General features: G+C 53.7%; 1 protein-coding gene across 4 annotated transcripts in view; it reads right to left on the reverse strand.

Annotated features, from left to right (window-relative positions):
• Window positions 1-13,041: 13,041 nt before the first annotated feature.
• The window catches only part of LTBP4 (latent transforming growth factor beta binding protein 4), a 30,609-nt gene continuing 19,511 nt past the window's right edge, over window positions 13,042-24,139 (reverse strand). For 3 of the 4 annotated variants that reach the window (XM_056137035.1, XM_056137037.1, XM_056137038.1), the window contains 11 exons: window positions 23,410-23,541; window positions 23,207-23,332; window positions 20,019-20,174; window positions 17,672-17,941; window positions 17,365-17,436; window positions 16,696-16,824; window positions 16,408-16,566; window positions 16,059-16,211; window positions 14,448-15,167; window positions 13,946-14,107; window positions 13,042-13,401 (listed from right to left, as the gene is read on the reverse strand). In XM_056137035.1, the coding sequence (XP_055993010.1) occupies window positions 13,247-13,401; window positions 13,946-14,107; window positions 14,448-15,167; window positions 16,059-16,211; window positions 16,408-16,566; window positions 16,696-16,824; window positions 17,365-17,436; window positions 17,672-17,941; window positions 20,019-20,174; window positions 23,207-23,332; window positions 23,410-23,541 (2,234 nt within the window). In that variant the 3' untranslated portion in view covers window positions 13,042-13,246. The remainder of the gene's footprint in view (window positions 13,402-13,945; window positions 14,108-14,447; window positions 15,168-16,058; window positions 16,212-16,407; window positions 16,567-16,695; window positions 16,825-17,364; window positions 17,437-17,671; window positions 17,942-20,018; window positions 20,175-23,206; window positions 23,333-23,409; window positions 23,542-24,139) is intronic. The other variant, XM_056137036.1, reaches the window with a different exon arrangement.

The following is a 24,139-nucleotide window of genomic DNA, read 5'->3' on the forward strand; positions in this document are numbered from 1 at the left end:
TTCACTGCCAACGCTGTGCTCGCCCCCCTCTCCCACGCAGGGTCACCTCTTCTTTGGGCCAAGGTCTCGGTGAGGGCAGGGGCCAAGTTGGGGGGCCCAGGAGGAGGGCAAGGGGGACAGGAAGGAGATGCTCAGTTACCTCACGTTGGTGCCCGTGGTGTAGGGGTCCCGGAAGAAGAGGGAGGGGTGCCTGGCGGGTACTTTTCTATCTTTTATTTCCAGATTTTTTTGTATCTAAACTTGCAGATTTGTATTATACAGGACAGCCAATAAAGGAAGATATAATGGAGCCCAGCAGGAAAGCAGGGTTTTTGTGGGGCCGGGGGTTCTCGCAGAGCCTTTGCCTCCAAGTGACACTAGCACCAACACTGAACAAGTACTTGAGAGACGGATACTGGAAAGGACCAGTGAGCTCAGAGGTTAGTGCACCTGGCCCCCGACTGGAACCCTGAACCACCTGGTCCCCTGAGCACCACTAGGATGGCCTTGTTGGTCCCCGGCATGGCACAAGCACTTCCACACCCTCCGGCCCAGCCTCTGATCTATGCAGCCAGACCAGCTGAGTTTCACCCCAGGACGGGCCCCCAGACCTCCTGAGCACTGCTTGAGAGGTCTCGATATTTAAAAAAAAAAAAAAAGATTAGGGGGCCGGAGTGATAGTACAGTGGGTAGGGCGTTTGCCTTGCACACGGCTGACCTGGGTTCAATCCCCAGTATCCCATATGGTCCCCCAAGCACCGTCAGGAGTAATTCCTGAGCACAGAGTCAGGAATAACCCCTGAGCATTGCTGGGTGTGACCCAAAAACGCAAAAACAAAATAGAAAATAGATCCCTGACACCCTACATCCCCCTGAGCAACTCCAGGACTTTTCTTGGAGCAGAGTCAGAAGTAAGCCCAGAGCACCTTTGGGTGTGGCCCAAAGACAAAACAATAATAATAAGGATAGGGTGGGAAAAATAACAGCAGGTAAGGGAAGTTCTTGCCTGGCATGTGACTTACAGGTGGTTTGATCCTTGGCATCCCACATGGTCCCCTGAATCCCAGCAGAAGTCGGAAATGCGCAAAGTCGAAAATGAAAACAAAAATTGAAGAGTACCGCAACGTTAATTAGCCCAGCACAAATTTTGAACCAAAGGACTTTTCTTTCTTTCTTTTTGGGTCATACCCGGCGATGTTCAGGGGTTACTCCTGGCTCTGCACTCAGGAATCACTCCTGGTGGTGTTTGGGGGACCATATGGGTTTCTGGGAATTGGCCTCATGCAAAGCAAATGCCCTACCCGCTGCGCTATCGCTCCAGCCCCCCAAGGGACTTTTTAACTAGGGCTGGAGAAGTAGTACAGTGAGAGGGCACTTGCCTTGCACACAGCCAACCTAGGTTCAGTCCCTCAGCACCATATACGTTCCCCTGAGCACAGAGCCAGGAGTAAGCTCTGACCACTGCTGGGTAGATATGGCTTTAAAACGAATCTGTAGCTGGTGAATTTAGTATTCAGACTTTATTATACAAGTGTTTGCCGTCCCAGGGTCACACACATGCTTGGCTCACCTTGGGTCGCACATTCTGTAGTGCTCCCTGATTGGGGCTGCTAGGCTCACAGCTGCCCTCCAGGGGAACCCTCTGCAGGGTATCTGAGACATTTGCACAGCCCAGGCCAGGCGTCACAAGAAGCACAAGTGCCAACATCCATGCTCCATGCATGTGGCTGCACCAGGACACAGGGCTTTTGCAAGGCCTTTATACCACTGAGCCATCTCCTGTCTCCCGAGTTTCAAATTTTATTTATTTTTTGGTTTTGGCACCACACCCAGAGGTGCTCAGGGCTTATTCCTGGCTCTGCACTCAGGGATCACTCCTGGCGGGGGTTCAGGGAACCATAAGGGATGGTCCCTGGCTGGCTGCATGCAAGACAAGTGCCCTCCTGCAGAATTAGCTCTCCAGTCCCACACCCTGGATCTCAAGGCTGCCACCTGCTGGCGCTGACTCCTTTGCTTTGGTTTCCCTCAACCTGACCTGACCTGTCACTGTTCCCCCTGCAGTGAGCACAGGTGGGACCAGTGTCTCTGCACTGGTCATCTCAGTAGTTCAGCGCTGCCAAGGACTGGTGAGTGACAGGCGTTTTTTTTCAGCTGAGGAACCAATAGGGAGACTGAAGCTAAGGAGCCACACAGCAAACCAGGGACAGGCAAGACCCTCCCTACTGGTGCTCACATCCACATACAACGTCCTTCCCTTGGGCTGGAGAGACCACAGCGGGTAGGGCGTTTGCCTTGCATGCGGCTGACCCGGGTTCGATTCCCAACATCCCATATGGTCCCCTGAGCACTGCCAGGAGTAACTCCTGAGTGCAGAGCCAGGAGTAACCCCTCTGCATCGCCAGGTGTGACCCAAAAAGAAAAACAACAACAACAATGTTCTTCCCTGCCTGGTGTGGAGGAGCTCCTGGGGGCCAGTACCCTGATTCCTTAGTAGCTCTCCCACTTCTCTGGGGACTAATTCTTCAGGCCTCATCACAGAGATCTCTGAGGTCCAGGATAAACAACCACCTTCAGCCCTCTAAGAACAGCAAGGAAACTCGGATTGGCACCTAACACTGGGCTGTATCCCCACATCATCCCATTGATGGCATTTGTAGAGACGTCCAGCTGCCCCCTCCGGTTCACTTTGTTATTTTGGGGGGGGGGGAGCCAGAGCTGGCGATGGTCAGTGGATCACTCCTGGTGGGGTTTGAATTGAACTGGGGTCCAGCCACATGCAAGTCAAGTACCTTTCAACCCTGTACTATCTTTCCGTCCACCCAGTTCACTTTAGAAAATCTTGCTGATTTGGGGGCTGGAGCTATAGTACAGCGGGTAGGGCGTTTGCCTTGCACGCAGCCGACCCATGTTCAATCACCGGCATCCCATATGGTCCCCTGAGCACTGCCAGGAGTGAAAAGTGAAAAGTCAGGAGTAACCCCTGTGCATCGCCTGGTGTGACCCAAAAGACAAAAATAAAAATCTTGCTGATTTTGAGCACTGATCAAACAGCCAAAGAGCCGGGTCCCATAGGAGCTCCTGTAGGACACCAATTTTGGAAAACTGCACCCATCAATGTCTCATCAACACGCCCACTTAGGAGGTCCCGCCCCTCGCTGCCTCTCTGTCAGACTCATTTCGTGAAGCCCCGCCCCTCTCCGCCTAATTGCCACGCCCATTTCATGAAGCCCCACCCTCGCCTGGTGGCCGTCTCCCGGGAAACGGCACACACTCTGGGGGAATCTGCTCTGACCCAGCAGAGCGCGACAGAATGCCCGGGCCAGCTCCACTGCCCGGCGTGTGACCTCTCCCCGCGTCTCTTGCCTCAGTCTCCTAGGAAATGACTCCTCCACAGGACACCCCCAACCCAAACACTCCCTTCGGCCGCTGAGAAACCACGTGGCTCGGGGGAGTGACTCCTGAGCGTGATATAACAGCGCCGCCTTGTGGTCCAGTCTGGGGTTTCGCGGCTTGACCGGAGTTGGTGGCTGGAAGGGAGCCTGGCCAACCAGCCCGTGCCGAAGCAGAAAAAATGTGGTTTGAGGTTTCATTGGAGAGGGGTTGTGGGGGACCACACCTGGAGGACTTCCTGAACTAACTCCCTGGTCTTAATTTTCTTATAAAAGGGACCGGAGGGGCCGGAACAATAGTACAGTGGGTATAGGGTGTTGTTTTGTTGTTGTTTTTGCCACGCCTGGCAATGCTCTTGGGAGTTACTCCTGTCTCCGCACTCAGAAATTACTCTTGTTGGTGCTCAGGGGATCAGATGGGATGTCGGGGCTTGCACCCAGGTCTGCCACATGCAAGGCAAGTGTCTTACTGTACTATCACTCCAGCCCCTATTTTTAGCGGTGCTCAGGGCACACCTGGCAATGCTCAGGTGTTACTTCTAGATCTGTGCTCAGAAAATACTTCTGGTGGAGCTCAGGGGATCAGATGGGATGTCAGAGATCATAACCAGGTCAGCGCGTGCAAGGCAAACGCCCTACCACTGTACTATTGTTCCAGCCTCTTTTATAAGGATGAAAATTAAGGCCTGGGAGTTAGTTTAAAGACTGGTATCAGGAGGCCCAGATCTCTGGCACTTCATGGTCCCCTGAGTACTGCATAATCTCTGAGCACTGCCGGGTGTGGTCATCAACAGACAAAAAACAAATCATAAAGCAAAGAAAGCGGCCAGAGCAATAGTACAATGGGTGTGACCAAAAACAAACCAAAAGAAAAAAAGAGTGTAAAAGGTTCCTGAGTTCAAACCGTTTCAGAAAAGCTGCTCTCAGCAGCCGTTTCCCACGTCACTGTGTGATCCCAGGGCGACCCCAGACATGGCCCATTCTCAGATACCCTCCGACACTGCACTGGCCCAGGCTGAGCCAACAGGAGTTTCTGTCCTCTGTCATCTATGTGACCGGACCACCCCAGGAACTCTAGAATTGCCAGGATGAGCTGATGCTGAGGAGCAAGACTGCCAAGTACCCCAAGCCCAAGGTCATCCAAAAAACTCACAAGAGGCCCGGTCTCCACCATTCCCTTCTGCTCCCTCACCCTCCGTCTCTGTAAAAAAGGAACAGAGGAGTTGGAGCTATAGAACAGCAGGGAGGGTGCTTATCTTGCACACAGTAGGTCCAGTTTTGACCCCCATCACCACATACGGTTCCCCAAGTCCACCAGGAGTGATTCCTGAGTGCAGAGCCAGGAATAAGTCCTGAGCACTGCTGGGTGTGGCCTCAAAGCAAACGAAAAAAGACAGAGGAGAGAAAGAAATGCCCGTCAGGAGGAAATGTGATTGTGGAGGATAAATCTTTGGTGCTCAGGGCTTAACTCCTGGTTCTGTGCTCAGGGATCACACTCTTACGGTTCAAGGGACCATATGTGGGCCTGGGGATCGGGGTCTGCAGGGAACAAGACAAGCACCTAAACTCTGTACCTTCTCAGCCTCTGTGTCAGTTTTCTGTAACTTGCAATGGAGACAAATCAGCAAAACTAGTCTCCACTGCAAAATTAAGAAGCAGTCTTTGGGGGCTGGAGCGATAGCACAGCGGGTAGGGCGTTTGCCTTGCACGCGGCCGATTCGGGTTCCATATGGTCCCCAGCATTCCATATGGTCCTCCGAGCACTGCCAGGAGTAATTCCTAAGTGCAAAGCCAGGAGTAACCCCTAGGCATCCAAAAAGAAAAAGGAAAAAAAAAAAGAAGCAGTCCTTGGGGATAGTACAGTGAATAGGGTGCTTCCTTGCATGTGGTTGAGCCAGATTCCATCCCCAGCATCACATAAGTCCTCCCAAGCCCTAGGAGTGATCCCTCAGCACAGACCTAGGAGTAAGCCCTGAGCACTGGTGCAACCCAAAAAGCAAGATAAAACTGAACAGAATTGGTTCTTTCCAAACCTATCAAGTAGAACAGTTCCAAGCTGTGCCTGATAGTAACACTTTCTTTAGTGGGAATGATGGGCAGTTTTCAGGGAAGCCGGGGATCAGTACGGTGCTCCTCCCGAGTACTCTCCAACGAGTCTCGGGACAGCGTGGTTTACCATTCAGGCTTAGAATTTCAACAATCCACATGGCCAAGATGGCCTGCCCAAGCCAAACATTAGTTTTCCTCTCTGACATGAGCTAGTGTGAATGAATGGATTTGTTTCTGCAACTGAGGAGTGGGGCGTTGGGGGGAGCAAGAATTCATCTTGTGAACCTGAGTCATGAATCAAACCTTTAGGAAATAACAAATGACAGTGAAATCTCACGTTAAACAGATGAGATCACTGCAGTTTCAGGGTCTGGCCAGTTCTCTGCCAAGATCTGGACCGTCAGCTGCCAAGGGTCTGCCGCCTTTGGCCCAGGAGTCCCGCCACTGGGTCGTGGAAGGATGTGTGCTGCGGCGTTATTTATAATGGGAGGAAATTGGAAACAGCTTCAATGTCTGGCAACTCTAGCCATTGAGTAAACACGGGGCAAACATTAGTGATTGTGTTTACACAAAGATGTTTTAACAGGGGAACAGCTTACATTCAAGAAGGGAAAAAGCGGGCCTGTATAAACAATTGCCTCGCCCGGTTATGTAAAACACACATACGTTTCTAAAAACCTGCCCAAAGTAGGAAAGATGGACCAGGCATATGTTAATCACTAGTCAAAATGTTAATCACCACAGTGAGCGGGGGAGGGCCCCGGAGGAAGGGTGTTCCATGTTATCTTTGTCTACCCTCCCTCCCCTTTTTGCCAAATATTCCAAGAAAGTACAAGGAATGGTCCTGTTCATTCATAAATAGCATAATGAGCGTCCCTCATTTTTGTTTTGCTTTGTCTTGCTTTGCTTTGCTTTGGGGTCCACATCCGGTGGTGCTCAGGGTTTTACTGCTGGCTCTGCACTCAGGAATAAGTCCTGGCAGGCTCAGAGGACCAGATGGGTTGCTGGGGATGGAATCCGGGTCAGCCCCGTGCAAGGCAAGCCGCCTACCCCTGCTAACCTATCACTCCAGCCACTGTCTTGTCTCTTTGGAGGGGAGGAGGTTTGGGCCACACATGGTAGTGCTCAGGAGTTATTCCTGGGCATCTCCTCAACGATGCCCCCTTGTGGTGAGCGGGGGACCATCTATGATGCTGGGAGTTTTAACTGCAAAACCAGCGCCTTGGCACTGGACTAGCTATCCTGACCTGTCTTTTGTTATTGTTGTGTTTTGCTTTTGGGTCACACCTGGAGATGCTCAAAGTTTATTTCTGTCTCTGCACTCAGAAATTACTCCTAGAAGTATTCAAGGGACCATATGGGATGCTGAGGATCGAACCTGGGTCAGCCATGTGCAAAGCAAGCGCCCAACCCTCTATTTTGCTTTTTAATTTTTTTAAAAAAACTATACTGCCAAAGCTCTGGGCTTACTCCTGGATCTGCGCTCAGGAATCACTTCTGGCAGTGCTCAGGGGACCCTATGGGGTGCCAGGGATCAAACCTGGGTCAGCCATGTGCAAGGGAAGCACCCGACCCATAGAACTATTGCTCTGACTCCAGTCTTTCTGTTTTAATGGAATCCTTGGCAGATGGCTCGCCCATGAAATTATTGATCATGGCAAATGCACCTTCAGGCCTCTCAGGAACGCAGCAGCTCCGGGCCCCGCTGAGTCCTGTGGCTTTCTTCCCCGACTCCTACCCCCACCCCAACCCCAAGACTTAGCTTCCTTGTCAGTGAGATGGGGTGTGAGGACCCTGTGCTAAGACCCCCAGAAAGCGCCCAGTGATGGTCTTGGGTTGGCCTTGCCCCCGCCCCGCTTCCTTTACAACCCTCCAGGCTGACTCCCAGCTCAGGCCCAGCAGCCAGGACACCATCCCCTTCCCCCTCACACACTCTAGGCCCCTGCTGCATAGTTCTGGGCTGGGCTGGTGTTTGCAATTCCCATGGAAAGTCGTCCCGTTCCCAAGGGAGTCCCAGAGCCTGTCCCACCTTCAGCCGTGCCATGTCCCCGTGTGAACCCTATCCCTCAGCCACCCTCTGGGCGTCTTAAATCTCACCGGGCAGGGGTCGGCCCAGAACCTCCGGTCCAGATACTGCAGTGAATTCCAGTAATAATTCCCAGGAAATGGGAGGGGCCCCCCTAGAGGCAGAAGAGGAAGGCAGAGTGAACATTTTATTGATTGTTTTCCTTCTCTCTCTCTCTCTCTCTCTCTCTCTGATTTTGGGGCTACACCCAGTGGTACTCAGAGCTGACTTACTGACTCGCTGCTCAGGGCTCACTGCTGGCAGTGTTGGAAGGACCATACAGGGCACTTGGGATTGAACCCGTGCCAGGCTAGTGAAAGACAAGCATCTGATCTCTCGGGACCCTTGTTGGTTGTTTTTGTTCTTTAGGTCACTCCTGGCAGTGCTCAGGGGTCCATATGGAATTCCAGGGATTGAACCAGGTTGGCCACCTGCAAGGCAAGTCACCGTACTATTGCTCTGGTCTCCCCTTTTTTGTTGTTTTTTTTTGGGGACCACACCTGGCGATGCTCAGGGCTCACTCCTGGCTCTGAGCTCAGGGGTGACTCCTGGAGGTGCTCAGGGGATCATATGGGGTGTTGAGAATGGAACCCTGGTTGGCCACATGCAAAGCAAACACCCAGACATCCCCACTTTTTAAAAAACATTTTATTTTCTTGAATTTCGCTAGTGAAAAAGAATCAACATTGTTTTAAAAAATTAACAATGTTTAAAGAAAATAAACATTGCGACATAAAAAAGACCTTAAAAGCACTATTTAATGCTTATTGAAATATTCAGCACTGGAATGGCATCTGAGACAGTTTTATGTACATAATTGTGAACGTGTTTTTCTTTCTTCTTTGGGAGGTTGGGGGGCTTGAGTCCCATCTGACAGTATTCAGGAGTCACTGAGTGTTCCAGACTGATACAGCTCATTTGCCTAAAGTCAAGTCTTTTTGTTCGTTTTGCTTTTTGAGGTTCTGTACTCAGGAATTACTCTTGGAAATGCTCAGGGATGGGGGTGGGGGGACTATTTGGGATGCTGGGAATCAATTCTGAGTTGGAAAGATGGTGAAGAAAGAAGGTGCAGACGAGGGGAGAGAAAGGGAAGGGAAGAAGAGAGGGAAAGAGGACATGCAATGCAATCTCCCTTGTCAGGAATCGAACCCAGGGCTTCACACATGCAAACCAAATTCACTACCACTGAGCCTCACCTGGGGCCCCAGAGGGTGATGTTCCTAGTTCTCAGGTGATTCTTATATCCTTATTAGGGGTATGAACGAAATCAGGACTTACCTATACTCTTTTCATTCATGATCCCTTTTGGCCATGACCCTGGGTTATTTAGGTACATAAAATAGGTACATGTAGGGGCTGGAGCAGTAAGTACAGCAGGTAGGGCAAGCACCTTGCACTTGGGCGACCAGAGTTTGATCCCCGGCATCCTGTATGGTCCCCTGAGCACTGCAAGGAGTGATGCCTAAGCGCAGAACCAGGAGTAAGAATGGCTGGGCGTGGCCCTCAAACAAAAAAAAAGATAAACAAAATTAAGTAGGTAGACAACTAATATACCTGCTGATAATAAAACATAAGGAAAAGGGGTGAGAGTGCTTGCTCAGCAGTACTCAGGGTTTACTCCTGGCGGGTTTAAAGGGACCCTCTGCGGTGCTTGGGATCGAACCTGTGTCAGTTGCAAGCAAGGCGATTGCTTTGCTCGCTCTACTGTCTCTCTGGCTCAGGACAATTTTGGGGAACTGCTTGTGAATGACAACTCTGAGCACCGGCCTCTAGAGGCTGGGGAGGTTTGGGGTGTACCGACGAGTGGTGGCCGGAAGGGGGCGGTGCGGAGCTTGTCCCGTGATTGCGCGATCCGCGGGCCTGGACCGCTTCCTTCTGGACATTCCAGAGAAGGGATTGGCCAAGGCGAGTTCCATAGCGCCGGGTCTGGGGCGGAGGCAGGATAAGAGCTAGATCCTTGGCGCGTCCTCCTGGCCCCGTGGATGGGGTGGTGAAAGGGATATGCGTGCATGTGTGCGTGAGTGTGTGTGTGTGTGTGTGTGTGTGTGTGTGTGTGTGTGTGTAAGATAGCGGAAAATGACGAGGGTAAGTGGGTCTCTCACAGAGAGGCTTGAAGAAGTGGGAGTTTGGGGAAACAAACTATGTTTGTTTGCATTTTTCTTCTGTGAATAGTCTGAACTTTTCAACTGGCTCTCCAAGGGATCTAGAATGGCAGACTAATCGGAACTGTCTCCTCCAGGAAGTCTTCCCTGATGTTCTCTAAGACTGAGTCTGGTACCTTTGCCGAGTACCCACAGTCTCTAATCTTCCTAACTGAGTCAGAACCCCTGGGGCTAGGACCCCATCTCGGTCCTGAAGGTACGGTGTGGTAATGGTTTCTAGGTACCTCTCTGGAACCACATGAAGTCAGGTATTTATTTTTTTTGTTTGTTTGTTTAGAGGACATACCCAGCGATGCTCAGGGCTGACTCCTGGCTCTTCACTCAGGAATCAAGGAATCACTCCTGGTGGGGCTCAGGGGACCATATGGGATGCTGGGGATCGAAAGTGGGTTGACTGCATGCAGTGCCTTGCCCACTGTACTATCATTTCAGCCCCAGCACTGTCCGATACAGAGACTGACATAGAACAATGGGAACAACAACAACAAAAAGCTAATTTAAAAATAGACTCCCCTTCCATTTCCCCTTGACCTTTGCACATGCTGTTCCCTCTCCTGGAACACCACCCTCAGTTCCCTCCTTCAGTCAGATCTAAACATCACCTCCAGGGAGACTGGAACCATAGGACAATGGGCAGTATGCTTGCCTTGCACGCATCCAACTCGGATTCAATCCCCAGCACCCCCTGTGGTTCACTGAGCCCTGCCAGGAGTGATCCTTGAGCTCAGAGCCCGGAATAACCCCTGAACACCGCTGGGTGTGTCCCACCAAAAAACAAAACAATAGCTCCAAGCAAAGCATCTGTGTGGTAAGACTCAGTGTCCCCAGGGAGCTGGAGGGATATTTTGATGACTTCTTGAGCCCTTGCTCTGTGCCAGGTGCATCTGCAAGCACTTGGTGTATACAAGCCATCAAACTGTCTCCAGTACTCTGCAGCTACACACTTTCAGGACCCAGTGGCTCTTGGGAACGACCCTTCCTCCCCAAAGCTCCAAAAGGTCGGCTCAGGAAGGAGACTCTGGCTCTCAATTTTCACAACTTGAGCTAAACTGGGATGACTACACGGGTGATTTGTGGGTCAGACATGCCTTTGCTTTGGGCCACACTCGACAGTGCTCAGGGGACTATGTGCCAGGAATCGAACCAGGCTCCTCTAGACAAAGCAGGCAATGCTAGCTCCCCTGGAGTGTTTTTGCTTTGTTTTGGATAGGAAAGCAGAATGGAGTGGGATGGGGAGGAGGAGACCAGAACTCAGGAGAGGCAGCTCTGAGGGTCTTGGAATACAGAGACCACTATTCCCCCTGGAGGGTCAGTTTTAGGGGTGTCTTTAACCCCACAGCCATCTGGTTGGGCTGCTTTTCAGCGGCCATCTCTTCAAATCCATGCGCATTAGTAAAATCCCATCTCTTGGCGATATGGCGCTTCTGGCAGCCAAGGAACTTGAACTTGGCGCAGCACCATGCCTCCATCACATGTTCTCTGCAGTTTAATGATGTTGGACCTGAAGACTTGGCCATTGCCCCATGCCCTGGGGCTTTCTAAAGGAACTCAGCATACCTCCTTGTTTATTTATGGGCCACACCCAGTGATGCTGGGGGCTTATTCCTGGCTCTGCATTCAGGAATCTCTCCTGGCAGTGCATGGGGGACTTTACAGGACGCCAGGGATTGAACCTGGGTTGGCCACATGTAAGGCAATTGCCCTGCCTGCTGTACTGTCTGTTGGGCCACTGTTTTTATAGTCATTTTTATCAAGGCATCGTGATTTACAAAGTTGGTGATAATGGGGTTGTTTTGGATAGATGTCAACAATTCTTCCACTAGTGTGACCTTCCTGGCAGTGCATGGGGGACTTACGTTTCCCACCACCAATGTCCTCAGTGTCCCTCCCACTCTCCTTAGGCTGTCCCTCTGGAGCCTAGGGCTAGGACTACATGAGGGCAGATACAAACTTCCCCAACAAAGAGCTGTCTCCAGGGTCCCCTGGAGGGGTGCTGCTGTCTATCATTGCCCACCAGGCCCCATGGGGGAAAGAGCACAATCAGTTTATTGGGGTACAGAGCAGAGTGGGGGTGGGTTGGTTTCTTTGTGGTTTTGTTTTGGGGCCCATACCCAGAAGTCGTCAGAGGCTACTGCAGCTTATTCAGGGGTGACGCCTGGAGGCCTGTGAGGGACCATGTGGTGCTGTGGGTTGAGCTTGGACTTCCTGCATGTGAAATCATCAGGCCAGCCTGCTGTGCCCCAGCAGTGATGTCTCTAGGTATATATTATGCACAATGGGTAGAGGCTGGCCGTACCTGCAGTCAACCTAGCATCACATAGGGTCCCTGAAGCACTGCCAGGGGTCATTCCCGAGCACAGAGCCAGGAGTAATCCCTGAGCACTTCTGGGTGTGCTCGACCCTCCCCGTTTATTTTTTGGGGTGCTGGAAGGTGAATGCAGGACTCACTTAGGCAAGGAATATATTTAACTGTTGAGTCCCATTCTGGGCCCATGAAAATATGTATATTGTTACTTAAAGCAGGGAGAGTTTCAACTTCCCCCACTCTGTGCTGGAGAGTGTGGTTCTTTTCTGCTGCACCTGCATTCCTGGAGCGTCGGTGGCCCCATCGCTTTAAGGCCCTACGGTAGGTAGGGCACTTGCTTTGCAAGCAGCCCACTAAGGATTCAATCTTCAGCATTTCATATGGTTCTCCACACCCACCAGGAGAGATTCCTCAGTGCAGAGCCAGGAGTAACCCCTTAGCATTGCCATGGATGGCCCCCGAACCAAACCAAACCAAACCAAAAGACTCTTGGCTCTGCAATCAGGGACCACACCGGGTGCCAGGTATCAAATTTGGGTTGGCCACATGCAAGGCAAGTGCATCCCCCCCCCCCCTTGTATTATCTCTCATCGCCCTTGTACTCATCAGATTCACTCATCAGATTTACTCATCCGGGCACTTGTCCGAACCAGCTTCTAACTATTCCATTATGGCCACAAAATAAAACAAAACAAAACACCAGGGCCAGAGCAGTGGCTGAGGGGCCTGCCTTGTAATTGGCCGCCTGGGTTCAATGGCTGGCCAGGAGTGAGCCCAGAGCACAGATCCTGGAGAAAGGCCTGAACATCGCCGGGCGTGGCCCCCAAATAAATATACGTAAACTTTAAAAAATAAACTTTAAAAAACAGAAGGCAGGATCTCTCAAGGAGATTCGAATTCATAAGACAGACACAGACGAAGTCAAAAGTCAAAAGCCGGAGACAAAGAGACTGACAAAAGAGGGACCGAGAGACCTGGAGGCAGACAGGGACAGACACTGGGGGAAATGAGGGAAGGGGGGCGGGTGCAGGGATGTGAAGGGGAACCGCCCAGTCCTGGCGCCAGACTGCGACCCACAGAACAAAACAGAAGTACAAAATAGGTGTTTTTAATTGAAAAAAAAAAATTGTATAAAAAGGAGAGCAGGAGGAACGTGAAGGATGCTGTGGGTGCGGGCCCCGAGGGGCCCCACTGCATCAGGGGCCCGGAACCGGGATGGGGTCACCAGTGCGCACGCGCGCAGGCTGGGGGGGCGGGACGCCGGGCCCCGAGTGCGCAGGCGCGGGGCGCTTGGGGCTCAGGCTCGGGGTCGCGCGGGCGCGCAGTGGTGTGGCTGGTGCGTGGGGGCGAAGCCCGGGCGGCAGACGCAGCGGAAGGAGCCGTCGGTGTTGACACAGCGCGCGTTGACGCAGAGTGGGGCGTCCAGCTCCGACTCGTCGCACTCGTTGATATCTGGGGAGGGGGACAGGAGGGGCGCTGCTCAGGGCGGGGGGAACCGGGGAGCTGGCCTGCCTGGGACCCCCAGGGGTGCAGGCGGCCGCTGTGCCGCTGTGCCTCCAGCGGCGTGGGGCCCAAGCCTGCGCTGCTGTCTGTGCCAGTCACTTAACTCCGTATTATCTCTCTGGGGGAGGGGGAAGGGTCCTACTAACTGGGCAAAGAGTGACCTGTCTAGGGTCACGCAGAGAGGTGCTGGGCTGCGCCTGAGATCTCTCCATGTCCCCCGAGTCCTTGATGGAAAACACTCCGTTCCCCAGGCGTTGAAAGGAGGCCCCTAGATTAACAGCCCATTTTCCCGGGACTGGGGTGAAGATGAGGCTCTCGGGGAGGAGGTCAAGCAAACAGCCCCAGGAAGCAGCCTTTGGCAGGCAAATGCCCACTTGTGCAAGAACTATTCCTGCTTCCTGGCCCAGGGCACCCGAACCTCTGCGCTAGGACCCCCCCCCCCCATTTCCCAGTCCCACCCTGTCCCTTGCCAGTCTGCCCCGCAGGCCCTCACCGACGCAGGACATCCGTGTCGTGTCCAGGCGGTAGCCGTCGAAGCAGTCGCAGGTGAAGCCCTCGGGGACGCGCACGCAGCGGCCATGGGCGCAGCCGTCCAGGATCCCACATTCCTCGGCCTCCAGCCCCTCGTAGGGCCCAGCCAGTGCGCCTGCACCTGCTGAAAACGCGGCCGGGGGCTCGGGGGGCTCAGTGACCGACCCTCCGTGACTCCTCTCCCCTTACCCACCTTTCCCGACAGTGGGGCTGTGCGCCCAGCAGCAGGGACCCTTCTAAACTGTGCAGGGGGACGCGGTACCCCCGGGAGGCGGACCTCCCTCTGGCCTTACTAGCTTTGAGTCCAGGGGGAGCCTCTGGGGCGGATTTCTGGGTCTCTGTCTCTCACCACCCCACGGGTCCGTTTCCCATCTCTGCCAACACCCTCCCCTGCACCTCCCCACTCCGCGTCCGGGTCGCCTTCCTTGTCTGGGACCCCGCCAGCCCCGTCCTGCCGTGCTCACCAGCATAACCTCTACCTTCCGAGGCCTCCTCGGGCTCAGAGAAGGAGCCACGAGTGTCGCGGGGTCGATAGCGCCATCGGGTGCCCGGGTCAGACGGCACGGGGTCCTCAGATTCGCCATAGGGGACACCTTCGCTCTCCTCGTCGTCCTCAAAATCGGGCATGTCGAAGGGTGCCCCGAAGGGGGCCTCCCGGCGGGCAAACGGCCCGGGGGGTGGTGGATAGGGGTCCACTCGGCGGGGGAAGGGTCCGGGGGGCGGGGGCGGTGGGTAGGGATCTTCCCGGCGAGGGAAGGGCCCTGGGGGAGGAGGTGGTGGGTAGGGGTCTCCCCGGCGGGGGAAGGGTCCGGGGGGCGGGGGCGGTGGGTAGGGATCTTCCCGGCGGGGGAAGGGTCCGGGGGGCGGAGGTGGTGGGTAGGGGTCTTCCCGACGGGGGAAGGGTCCAGGTGGAGGAGGCGGTGGATAAGGGTCTTCCCGGCGGGGGAAGGGACCCGGGGGAGGTGGTGGTGGGTAGGGGTCCTCTCGGCGGGGGAAAGAACCAGGGGGCGGTGGGTAGGGATCGTAGGGGAGCACAGGTGGCGGGTACACCTCGGGCCCATAGGGAGGGCTCTGGTAAGGTGGGCCTAGGTCTGGGCCGTACTCGTAAGGGGGTCCAAAGCCCCCAGGCCGCGGGGGACTATATGCCGGGGGGCGCAGCACGTTGCACAGGGCCTCAAAATCATCTGGAAACAGGAGCCAAACAGTCAGTGGGCCCACCTGGCACCCACCACTCCGCATCCGCCCATCCTCTGCTACCAAGTCCCCAGGCCCCAACCCCCAGCCAGCAGTAGGAAGAGGAGCCAAGTGGAGAGGGGCAGGGCTTCAGACAACAGGGTATGGGATTGGAGGGCTGGGATGGGGGCGGGGTTCTGGATTTCAAATCAGAGAAGATTTTAGTGCTCTGGGCTCAAGGTACTAAGGACTGCAGCTTGGTATCTGGGCCAAGTATTGGTATTCGGGGACTGCGACTAGAACCTATAGAAATACGGTGGTGGTATTAGGGACTGTGACCCCCTCCCCCCAATTGCCTCTGAGGCCCTGTGGGGCTAGAACGCATGAGCTGATGGGACCCGGAAGTTTGGAGGGGGCTGGAGGGTCTAAGGACCTGGCACTCGGAGTTAAAAGGCCAGACTTGAGACTGTGGAGTCCTGCGCACTCAGATTGGGGTGATGTGGGGGAGGGGGGGTCTAAGGTTCCAGGACTGCAGGTCTCTGGGACTATCATCAGGAAAAGTGAGAGCCAGGCGGGTGAAGTTTTGAACCAAGTGGTATCTGACTGGATTCAGAATATGGAGGAGGGGAATCTCGTGATGTATCTTGGGTTTTGGGGGAGCAAGGGTTAAGGTGTGAGTGACCGGATCCCAGCGCTTAGGGGGCCTGGTGAGTCAGAGCTGGGAATCACTGCTGTGATTCCAAGGAGGTCTTTAGGGTGCGACTGGCATCTTAGGGACCAGGTTTGAGGGGTGGGCTGAGATAAAGAGGGTCTGAGGACCGTATGGGGGAAATCTGGGAGGCTTAAAGACCTGGATTGGGAGGCTGAGGGTAGAGCCTCTGAGCAAGGCAGCTGGTCAGTACCTGAGTCCTGGGCAGGGCAGAGGGCACAGTCCATGCCCCAGGCCTCCCCGTACAGGCAGCAGCACTCGGTGTAGGTGGCCTGGCGGTCCAGCCGAGGGCGACTGCATACCAGGTCGACCCCCACTTCCTGCCAGCACACCCCCAGATTGTCATCTGCAGTGGAGACAACATCTACTCAGGTGGGACCGATATTCTGGCCCAGCCCTACACTTGGTCCAGCGGGCTAAAACGGAGATGGAAGCGGGCAGGGCCGAAGTAGGCAGGGGGCGTGGTCTCTTGCAGCAAGGGGCTGGGTGGTGGGCGGGTTGGGTCACGTGCCGAGGGCGTGGTCTCAAGGGGGCGGAGCTACCTAGGCTCTGGCTCTCATTGGTCACGCAGCGGCGCCGAGAGCCGTCCAGCACTAGCGGCTCCTCGCAGGTGCAGTGGTAGGAGCCCACGGTGTTGACGCAGTGGCCGCCCTCGCAAGCCGGTTCCTCGTCATCGTTATCAAGGGCACATTCGTCGTTATCTAGGGCGGGAGAGAGGGGCTGCCGGTCAGCTCCGCGCTGACGGGGGGACCCGTCCAGGAAGGTCTCCTTGCTGGTGCTGGCCAGCGGCTTGGGCAGGGAAGAGAGGAAGGGGGGTCCGGGGGTCATACCGACGCACTCCATCCGCCGGGCATGGTAGTAGAAGCCGTTGCTGCAGTAACACGAGTAGCCGGGAGCCGTGTTCACGCACACGCCGCTTTTGCACACCTGGTCCCGGAAGAGCTGGCATTCGTCCACATCTGTGGCAAGGAGGGTCAGAGGCACTTGTGGCCCGAGAAATGGCGAGGATCATGTGGTTGTGGGGCCAGGGCCAAGGTCGGCGGGGATGAGACAGAGTGATAGCAGCAAGGGGGTAGATAACAGGGAAAGGTGGGAACGGATGCAGAAAAATAGGGCGAGAGAAGCAGGTGAAACAGGAGCCAGGGGCTGGAGCAATAGCACAGCTGGTAGGGCGTGTGCCTTGCACACGGCCGACCCGTGTTCGATTCCCAGCATCCCATATGGTCCCCCAAGCACCGCCAGGAGTGATTCCTGAGTGCAGAGCCAGGAGTAACCCCTGAGCATCGACTGGGTGTGACCCAAAAAGAAAAAACAATAAAGAAAGAAACAGAGAAGCCAGAGATGGGCCCCGTGGCGGACACCTGCCTCTTTGCCAGGATGCCCTACATTCCACTCGCCTGGTACCATAAACCAAGCATTAGCTCCTTACTCTATGCCTAGAAAGCAGAGACAGCTGGGGTAGAGTCGGGCAGAGTACATGGGGCCCTGAGATGACTCACCTCTCCGGAGACTGGGGTCTCCGCTCGGTGCCAGGTAGCCCCGACCATGGGGGCACAACGACTGGTACTCGGCTGCACAGAGAGAGACGGCTGAGTCTGATACCCACCCCTCAACAGCCTCTGTCCCAGCTGCCCACCCAGGCTCCGCGGCTTTGTGACCCCCCCCCCCCAACATCACTACAGGTGTCTGGAACCCAGCCTCAAACCTCCCCCTGCCCTCCTGTGGCCATTCATTCTTTCAGAGCCAGTACTCAAGCCCCCGGCCAGATGTGTGCTGTGCTGCGTCCCGGACAGCCGCCCAACGCACCTGTCTCTGTGCCGGGGCACTGCTGGATGCGGCAGCCGCTGCCCCAGCCCTCGCCCACCGTGCAGCAGCACTCCTGCCACGTCACGTTCCTTGCCAGGATGTTGTCACAGGCGTCAGGAGCCGCAGTGTCAAAGTAGCACTCCCGGCGCCCGCTGCCCACTGGGCCCTGCCTGGGCGGGTTGGGACGGCGGGCTGATGGTGGTGGCTGGGCTGGTCTGGCTGGTAAATTTGGGCTGGCAGGGGCCTGGGCTTGCGAACCTGGGAATGTACCTGGGGAGACAAGGGGCTTTCACCCAGTGTGGACTGAACTTCCAGCCCCCATGGTATTGCAGGGGAAACTGAGGCTCTGTGGACTCGCAGCCATGAGAGGCAGAATCTGACTCTTGGGGCAAGAGGGAGTTTGCCTTGCATGCAACTGACTCAGGTTCTATCCCTGATATCCCAGAGGGTCCTCCGAGCACTTCCAGGAATGATTCCTGAGTGCAGGGGTAGGAGTGAGCCCAGAACATTGCTGGGTTTGGCCCCAAAACAAACAAACAAGAATCTGACTCCCCCTCCATCACCCATCTATAGCCACACGCTCACACGCCCCTTGGGTCACTTCTGTATCTCTCCTGCCCCCTGCCCCCCACCTGCCAACTTGCCCATTGTGGTTCTACAGTTTGAGGGGGGACAGAGACTTCCCTGCCTCTCAGAAGTCTCTTGGAGTCCTCATATCACCCCCATCAGCCTGTTTTCATCCCCAAATCTTAGCTGGGTCTTAGAGAACGTACCCCTCCAGGCAGCCTCTCAGCCTGTGCATAGGGCTCCCCGAACCCCCGCACTTCCCCTCTCAGAATGTCCAGCCCTGTCCTCTCTGCCCAGCTCCCTGCTTGAGTCTCCAGAAATGCCCCCTCTAGCCCACCTTCACATGACAGTCAGAGGAGATTTCAAATCTGATGATCGTCTCCCACCGAAACCCTTCTGGGGTGCCCAAGTGCTTGGGGGAAAGGTTGACCACCCTGAGCATGCCGAGTCAGCAGGCTCCCTGTGTGCCTGCCTCTCACACCTCATCTCTTATCACCCCACTGCGTGCCCTGTCCATCACACCCCCTGAACTTATTTTAGTTCCTCAAATGTGTGGGGTCTCCCGTGTGTTCTGCCCCAAATTCCCACCCTGACCCACTTTGACTGGCTCACTCTTCCTCATCCTGCTGTTCCTAGATCAGAAACCCCTTCCTACAGGAAGGCCTCCATCCTCCTCTCAGGCAAGAACTGGCATCATCAATCCTGGCCTGTGCTTCTCTCCCAGTCCCAATTTCTCTGGGTTGCCCTATGTGATTGCCCCCACACTAGACTGTGAACCCCTCAAAGACAGAACATTTTTCCTAGTCACTGCTATGTCCTCAACAAGAGTAGGTCTTATACACAGTAGGTGCCCAGTGAGCATTTGTTGAATGAAACAAACTAGTAAAATCAGGGCCAGAGTCCAGTTCTCCTGACACTGAGTCCTACCAACCAGGCTAGCCCTTGTGTTCCAAGGGTGTTTATCTTTGAAAAAAAAAAAAATCACGGCATTTTCTTAACACCATCAGCAATGACCACTGGGCACAGACCCACGAGCAAGCCTTGACCACTACCAGGTATGACATAAAAACAAGTAAGTAAATAAAATGTAACAAACAGACAAAAATTCATTTAGTTTTTGGGCCACATCCACCTAAGCTCAGGACTTATTCCTGGCTCTGCAGTCAGGAATCACTCCTGGCAATACTCAGGGGACCATATGGGATACTGAGAATTGGATCTGGGTCAACCGGATACAAGGCAAAAGCCCTGACTAACCCGATCTCTCCAACTCCAGAAAAAAATTTTTTAACTGACAGCATTTCATGAGCCAGAAAGTTTATACACTGCATAAGGTGCTGGCCTTGCACATGGCCAACCCAGATTTGACCCCCAGCATTCCATATGGTGCCCCGGGCAGTGCCATAAATGATCCTGAGCACAGAGCCAGGAGTAACCACTGATGATCACAGAGTGTAGCACAAAAACAAACAAACACAAAAATGTAATAAATAAAATAGGGGTCAGAACGATGTAGAGCAGGTAGGGTGTTTGCCTTGCATGCAGAGGGTCTAGGTTCAATCCCTGTCACCCCACATGATTCCCCTGAGCACTACCAGGTTTAATTCCTGAGTGTAGAGCCAGGAGTAAGCCCTGAGCATCACCCGGTATGCTACCCCCCTCAAAAACAAAACAAAACAAAACACATAAACTGCATTTCACTATGGCTATTGTTTGCATCACTGGGGAGAGGCGGAGGCCTGCAGCCAGCGGTTAAATGAACACAGCCAAGTCATCTCACCTGAAGAACCTGAAGAACGCCTTGGGGGAACACAGCGCCCCGTCATGGGATCAAACTCCTCGGGGCTGGTGGGGCAGACACAGAGGAAGGAGCCCTCCACATTCTCACACAGGGCAGTTCCACACACGCCCTGCAGGGTCTCACACTCATTCACATCTGCGTTCAGGAGAGAGCATGTCAGCGGCCTCAAACTTCTAGCAGCCCAAAGACCTGCACTTTCCAATCAAACGTATGTATTTATTTTGTTCTGCTTTGCCACACCTGGCAGTGCTCTGAGGTTACTCTTGTCTCTGAGCTCAGGGATCACTTCTGGTGGTGCTCAGGGGACAAGATGGGATGCCATGAATTAAGCCTGAGTCTGCCACATACAAGGCAAGTGGCCTACCCACTGTCTTATCTTTCTGACCCATGAGAATGTATTTTTATGTTTGTTGCCTTTTTGGGTCACACCCGGTGATGCTGTTACTTCTGGCTCTGCACTCAGGAATTACTCCTGGAAGTGCTCAGGGAACCGTATGGGATGCTGGGAATCGAACCCAGGTCGGCCACATGCAAGGCAAACACCCTACCTGCTGTACTATCGCTCCGGCCCTGAGAATGTATTTTTGATGGTTTAGGCCCCCATGATTCACTTATCATTGGCAGACAAGCCCTGAATTTCCCTTGGGAGCCTACTGATTTGAGTGGGGCCAAATCTGTGAGTCCTAGCAGTGCCCACATGCTGACTGCATTTCTCAGTTCCGGAGAGGGCTAGTGATCAGTGGGTCAAAACCAAGCCAGTCTCTCGGGGCATTTGCTAGAAATACAGAGAACAAACTTGGTGGCTGGAGCTGCCAGGCTGAGGAGGTGAGCCCAGGGGTTCAGGGCTCATAACTTTGGCCAAAAAACTTTGGCCACTGTGAAAAGCAAATCTGTGTGAAAACAAATACACGGGAGAGATGCAGAGCCAAGCAATGGGGTCTCCGGGGCTGGCAGTTCATACTGCAACTCCACCTCCTCTAAGTGTACTCGAGGTTTGAACAGATTTCAGGACTCATCACAATTTAAGGCTTTTTAACAACATCAAGTCAGCTGTGTCTGTATTTGTCACAAATCCAGACAGTGGGGCCGGAGTCACCAAACAGCAGGGAAGGTACTTGCCCTGCATGTGGCTGACCCGAGTTTGATCCTCAGCACCTCAAATGGTGCCCGGAGCACTGTCAGGAGTGATTCCTGAGTACAAACCAGGAGTGACCCCTGAGTCCGGCCCAGGGTGACCCCAAAACAAAGAAAAAAATCTAGAAAATGTAACTTTTTACTGGGCATGAGATGAACCTCAAAGGAAAATGTCTTGTAAGGATCTATGGAACTCAGGTTAATGATGAACACATTGAAGGACGGAGGAGGAAGAGCTGAGACCTGTAATTTGAATCTGTACCCAACACTGGGCACATTCATGGATGGATGTGAGAAAAACAAGTCTAACGATTCAATGTAGGTACTAAGGGAATACATGTTATGTATGAGCATGCATGTGGATATTTAGCCTCTAAGTCTCTGCTGGGATTTTTCGGTTTGTTTTCTAGTGGGGTCCACACCAGGGATGCCTGGGTGGGGAGGGGCTCTTCCTGCCTTTGTGCTTGGGAGTCACTCCCAATGGTACTCCAGGGACCATGCAGCATAATTGGGATTGGCTGCATGCAAAGCAAGCACCTCAGCCCTCGTCTCCGGCAGGACTCTGCTGGGGGTGGAATCCAAGGCCTCAACTATACAAAGCATCAAATCATGTGCTGATTTACTCAGCTGCACCCCAGTCCTATCCTACAAGTGTCTCAATTGACTGTAATCTTAGAAAAATTTCCTGGGAGGAAAATAAAGCCTGTTTTGTGCATTCAAAATCAGTGGCTGCTACATACTTAAAAATGTATGAGACTAACTCCCAAGGAAAGTAGAAACAAGGTTCAGGATGAATGGTTCACAGCTGGAAGCCTGCCTCAAGGGCTGGGTGAGAGGGAAGTTGGAATAGAGAAGGGATCATTACGACAATCATGGTTGGAAGGGGTTGCTCTGGATGGGAGATTTGTGCTAAAAGTGGGCAAAGGACCAAACATGACGGCCTCTCTGTATCTGTATTGCAAAATAATGCCCAAAAGAAGAGGAGAGAGAGACAAAGACAGAGACAGAGACGGACAGAGAGAGACAGAGAGACAGAGAGAGAGAGAGAAGAAAAGTGCCTGCCATAGAGGCAGGCTGGGGGTAGAGTGTAGCAGGAGGGATACAGGGGATATTGGTGGTGGGGAATGTACACTGGTGGAGGGATGGGTGTTAGACTGAAACTCAATCATGAAATCTTTGTTACTGTATCTTGTGGTGATTTAATTAAAAAAAAAGAAAAAGAAAAAATGTATTACTGGGGCCAGAGCAATAGTACAACAGATAGGGTGTTTGCCTTGCACGCAGCCAATGTGGGTTCAATCCCCAGCATTCCATATGTTCCCCCAAGCACCATCAGGAGTAATTCCTGAGTGCAGAACCAGGAGTAACTCCTAAGCATCACCAGGTGTGACCTCAAAAGAAAAAAATGTACAATTTGGGGTCAGTGAGATAGTACATCAGGGCACTTGCTTTGTATGTGTCTGACCTAGGTTCATTTTTTGTTTGTTTGTCTTGGTTTGTTTTGGGGCCACAACAGGCAAAAAATCAAATCATGTGCTGACTTACTCAGCTACACCCCAGTCCTATCCTACAAGACCAATAGGCTGTAATCTTAGAAAAATTTTCTGGGAGGAAAATAAAGCCTGTTTTGGCTCTGCATCCAGGAATAACTCCTGGTAGATTTATTCAGGGGACCCTAAGGAATGCTGGGGCTCAAACCTTGGTCAGGAACGTGCAAGGCAAGTGCCTTACACAAGTACATGGAGTACTATGGCTCCAGCCCTGACCTGGGTTCAATTCCCGGCATCCTGTATGGTCCCCTGAGCCCCACCAGGAGTAAGCCCTGAGCACCACCATGTGTGCCCTCCCCCTCAAAAAAAGCATTAAGTCTCCCCCCAACTCGAATACCCGCCTCCATGCACATACAAAGCCTGGAGAAAGAGAGTTACTATCACTTGTAGCAGAATAATTCTAACTGCCATGGAGACGAGCTGCTGAGGATTGAAACTCCATAATTGTCTCTCCCATCCCACCCCACCCCCCGTGCCCCGTACCCACGCAGTGACGCCCGTCCCTCGCCCCCTCGTAGCCCTGGTCACAGAGGCACTGAAAGGAGCCGGGCAGGTTCTGGCACACAGCATGGGCCCCGCAGAAGGATCGGTTCCGGCATTCATCCACATCTGCAACCACAAGGCAGTCAGGCCACAGCGGATCTCCACCCCCTCAGGCTCCCACCCGGGGCCCCAAGGACACATACCCTGGCATCCTCCACCGGGCGTGGGCTGATAGCCAGGCTCACAAGCTGGCACACAGCGGTAGGAGCCAGGGGTGTTCTCGCAGCGCTGGGTCCCACAAATTGAGGCGCCGTATTCTTGGCACTCATCCACATCTGCAGGAAAGGGGAGAGGCGGCAGCAGAGGGGTGACACGCCTAGATTCACACTCTGAGTCCATGAATCTGTCCGGGGTTCCAGCATAGTGTTTCTCAATTGGGACCCTGTGCCTCCCCTGTGGGTTCCAGGATATTCCAAGGGGCTCTTGGGAACACGCCAGCAATACTCAGGGCTTACTACTGGCTCTATGCTCAGGGATCACTCCTGGTGGGACACACAGCATACCTATAGATGGTGTTGCAGGCTGAATCCAGCTGCATGCAAGGCAAGAACCCTAAAAATCTCTCTGGCTCCTGAAATTCTTTTTATTTTTTAAGGGAAGTGTCACCCCTGATGGTATTCAGGGTATTCCTGGCTCTGTGCTCACGGATCACTCCTGGCAGGGCTTGGGGGGCAGAACCTGGGTCAAGTGCCTACAAGGCAAGCACCTGACCTGCTTTGCCATCTGTCCGACCCCTGACTTTATAACGATCGGTGAGAGTTAATACCTCTGCAGCTTCTAGCCTGTCTGACCGAGCCCTCACACCAACACCTCTGCTGGAATTCTGTCCCCAGTGAGCAGCAGTCTCCTCCCTCCACTCTGGTGTCTGGGCCA

This window comes from Sorex fumeus, unplaced genomic scaffold (assembly GCF_029834395.1).
Source record: "Sorex fumeus unplaced genomic scaffold, SorFum_2.1 ptg000122l, whole genome shotgun sequence".
In the NCBI taxonomy this organism is placed as follows: domain Eukaryota; kingdom Metazoa; phylum Chordata; class Mammalia; order Eulipotyphla; family Soricidae; genus Sorex; species Sorex fumeus.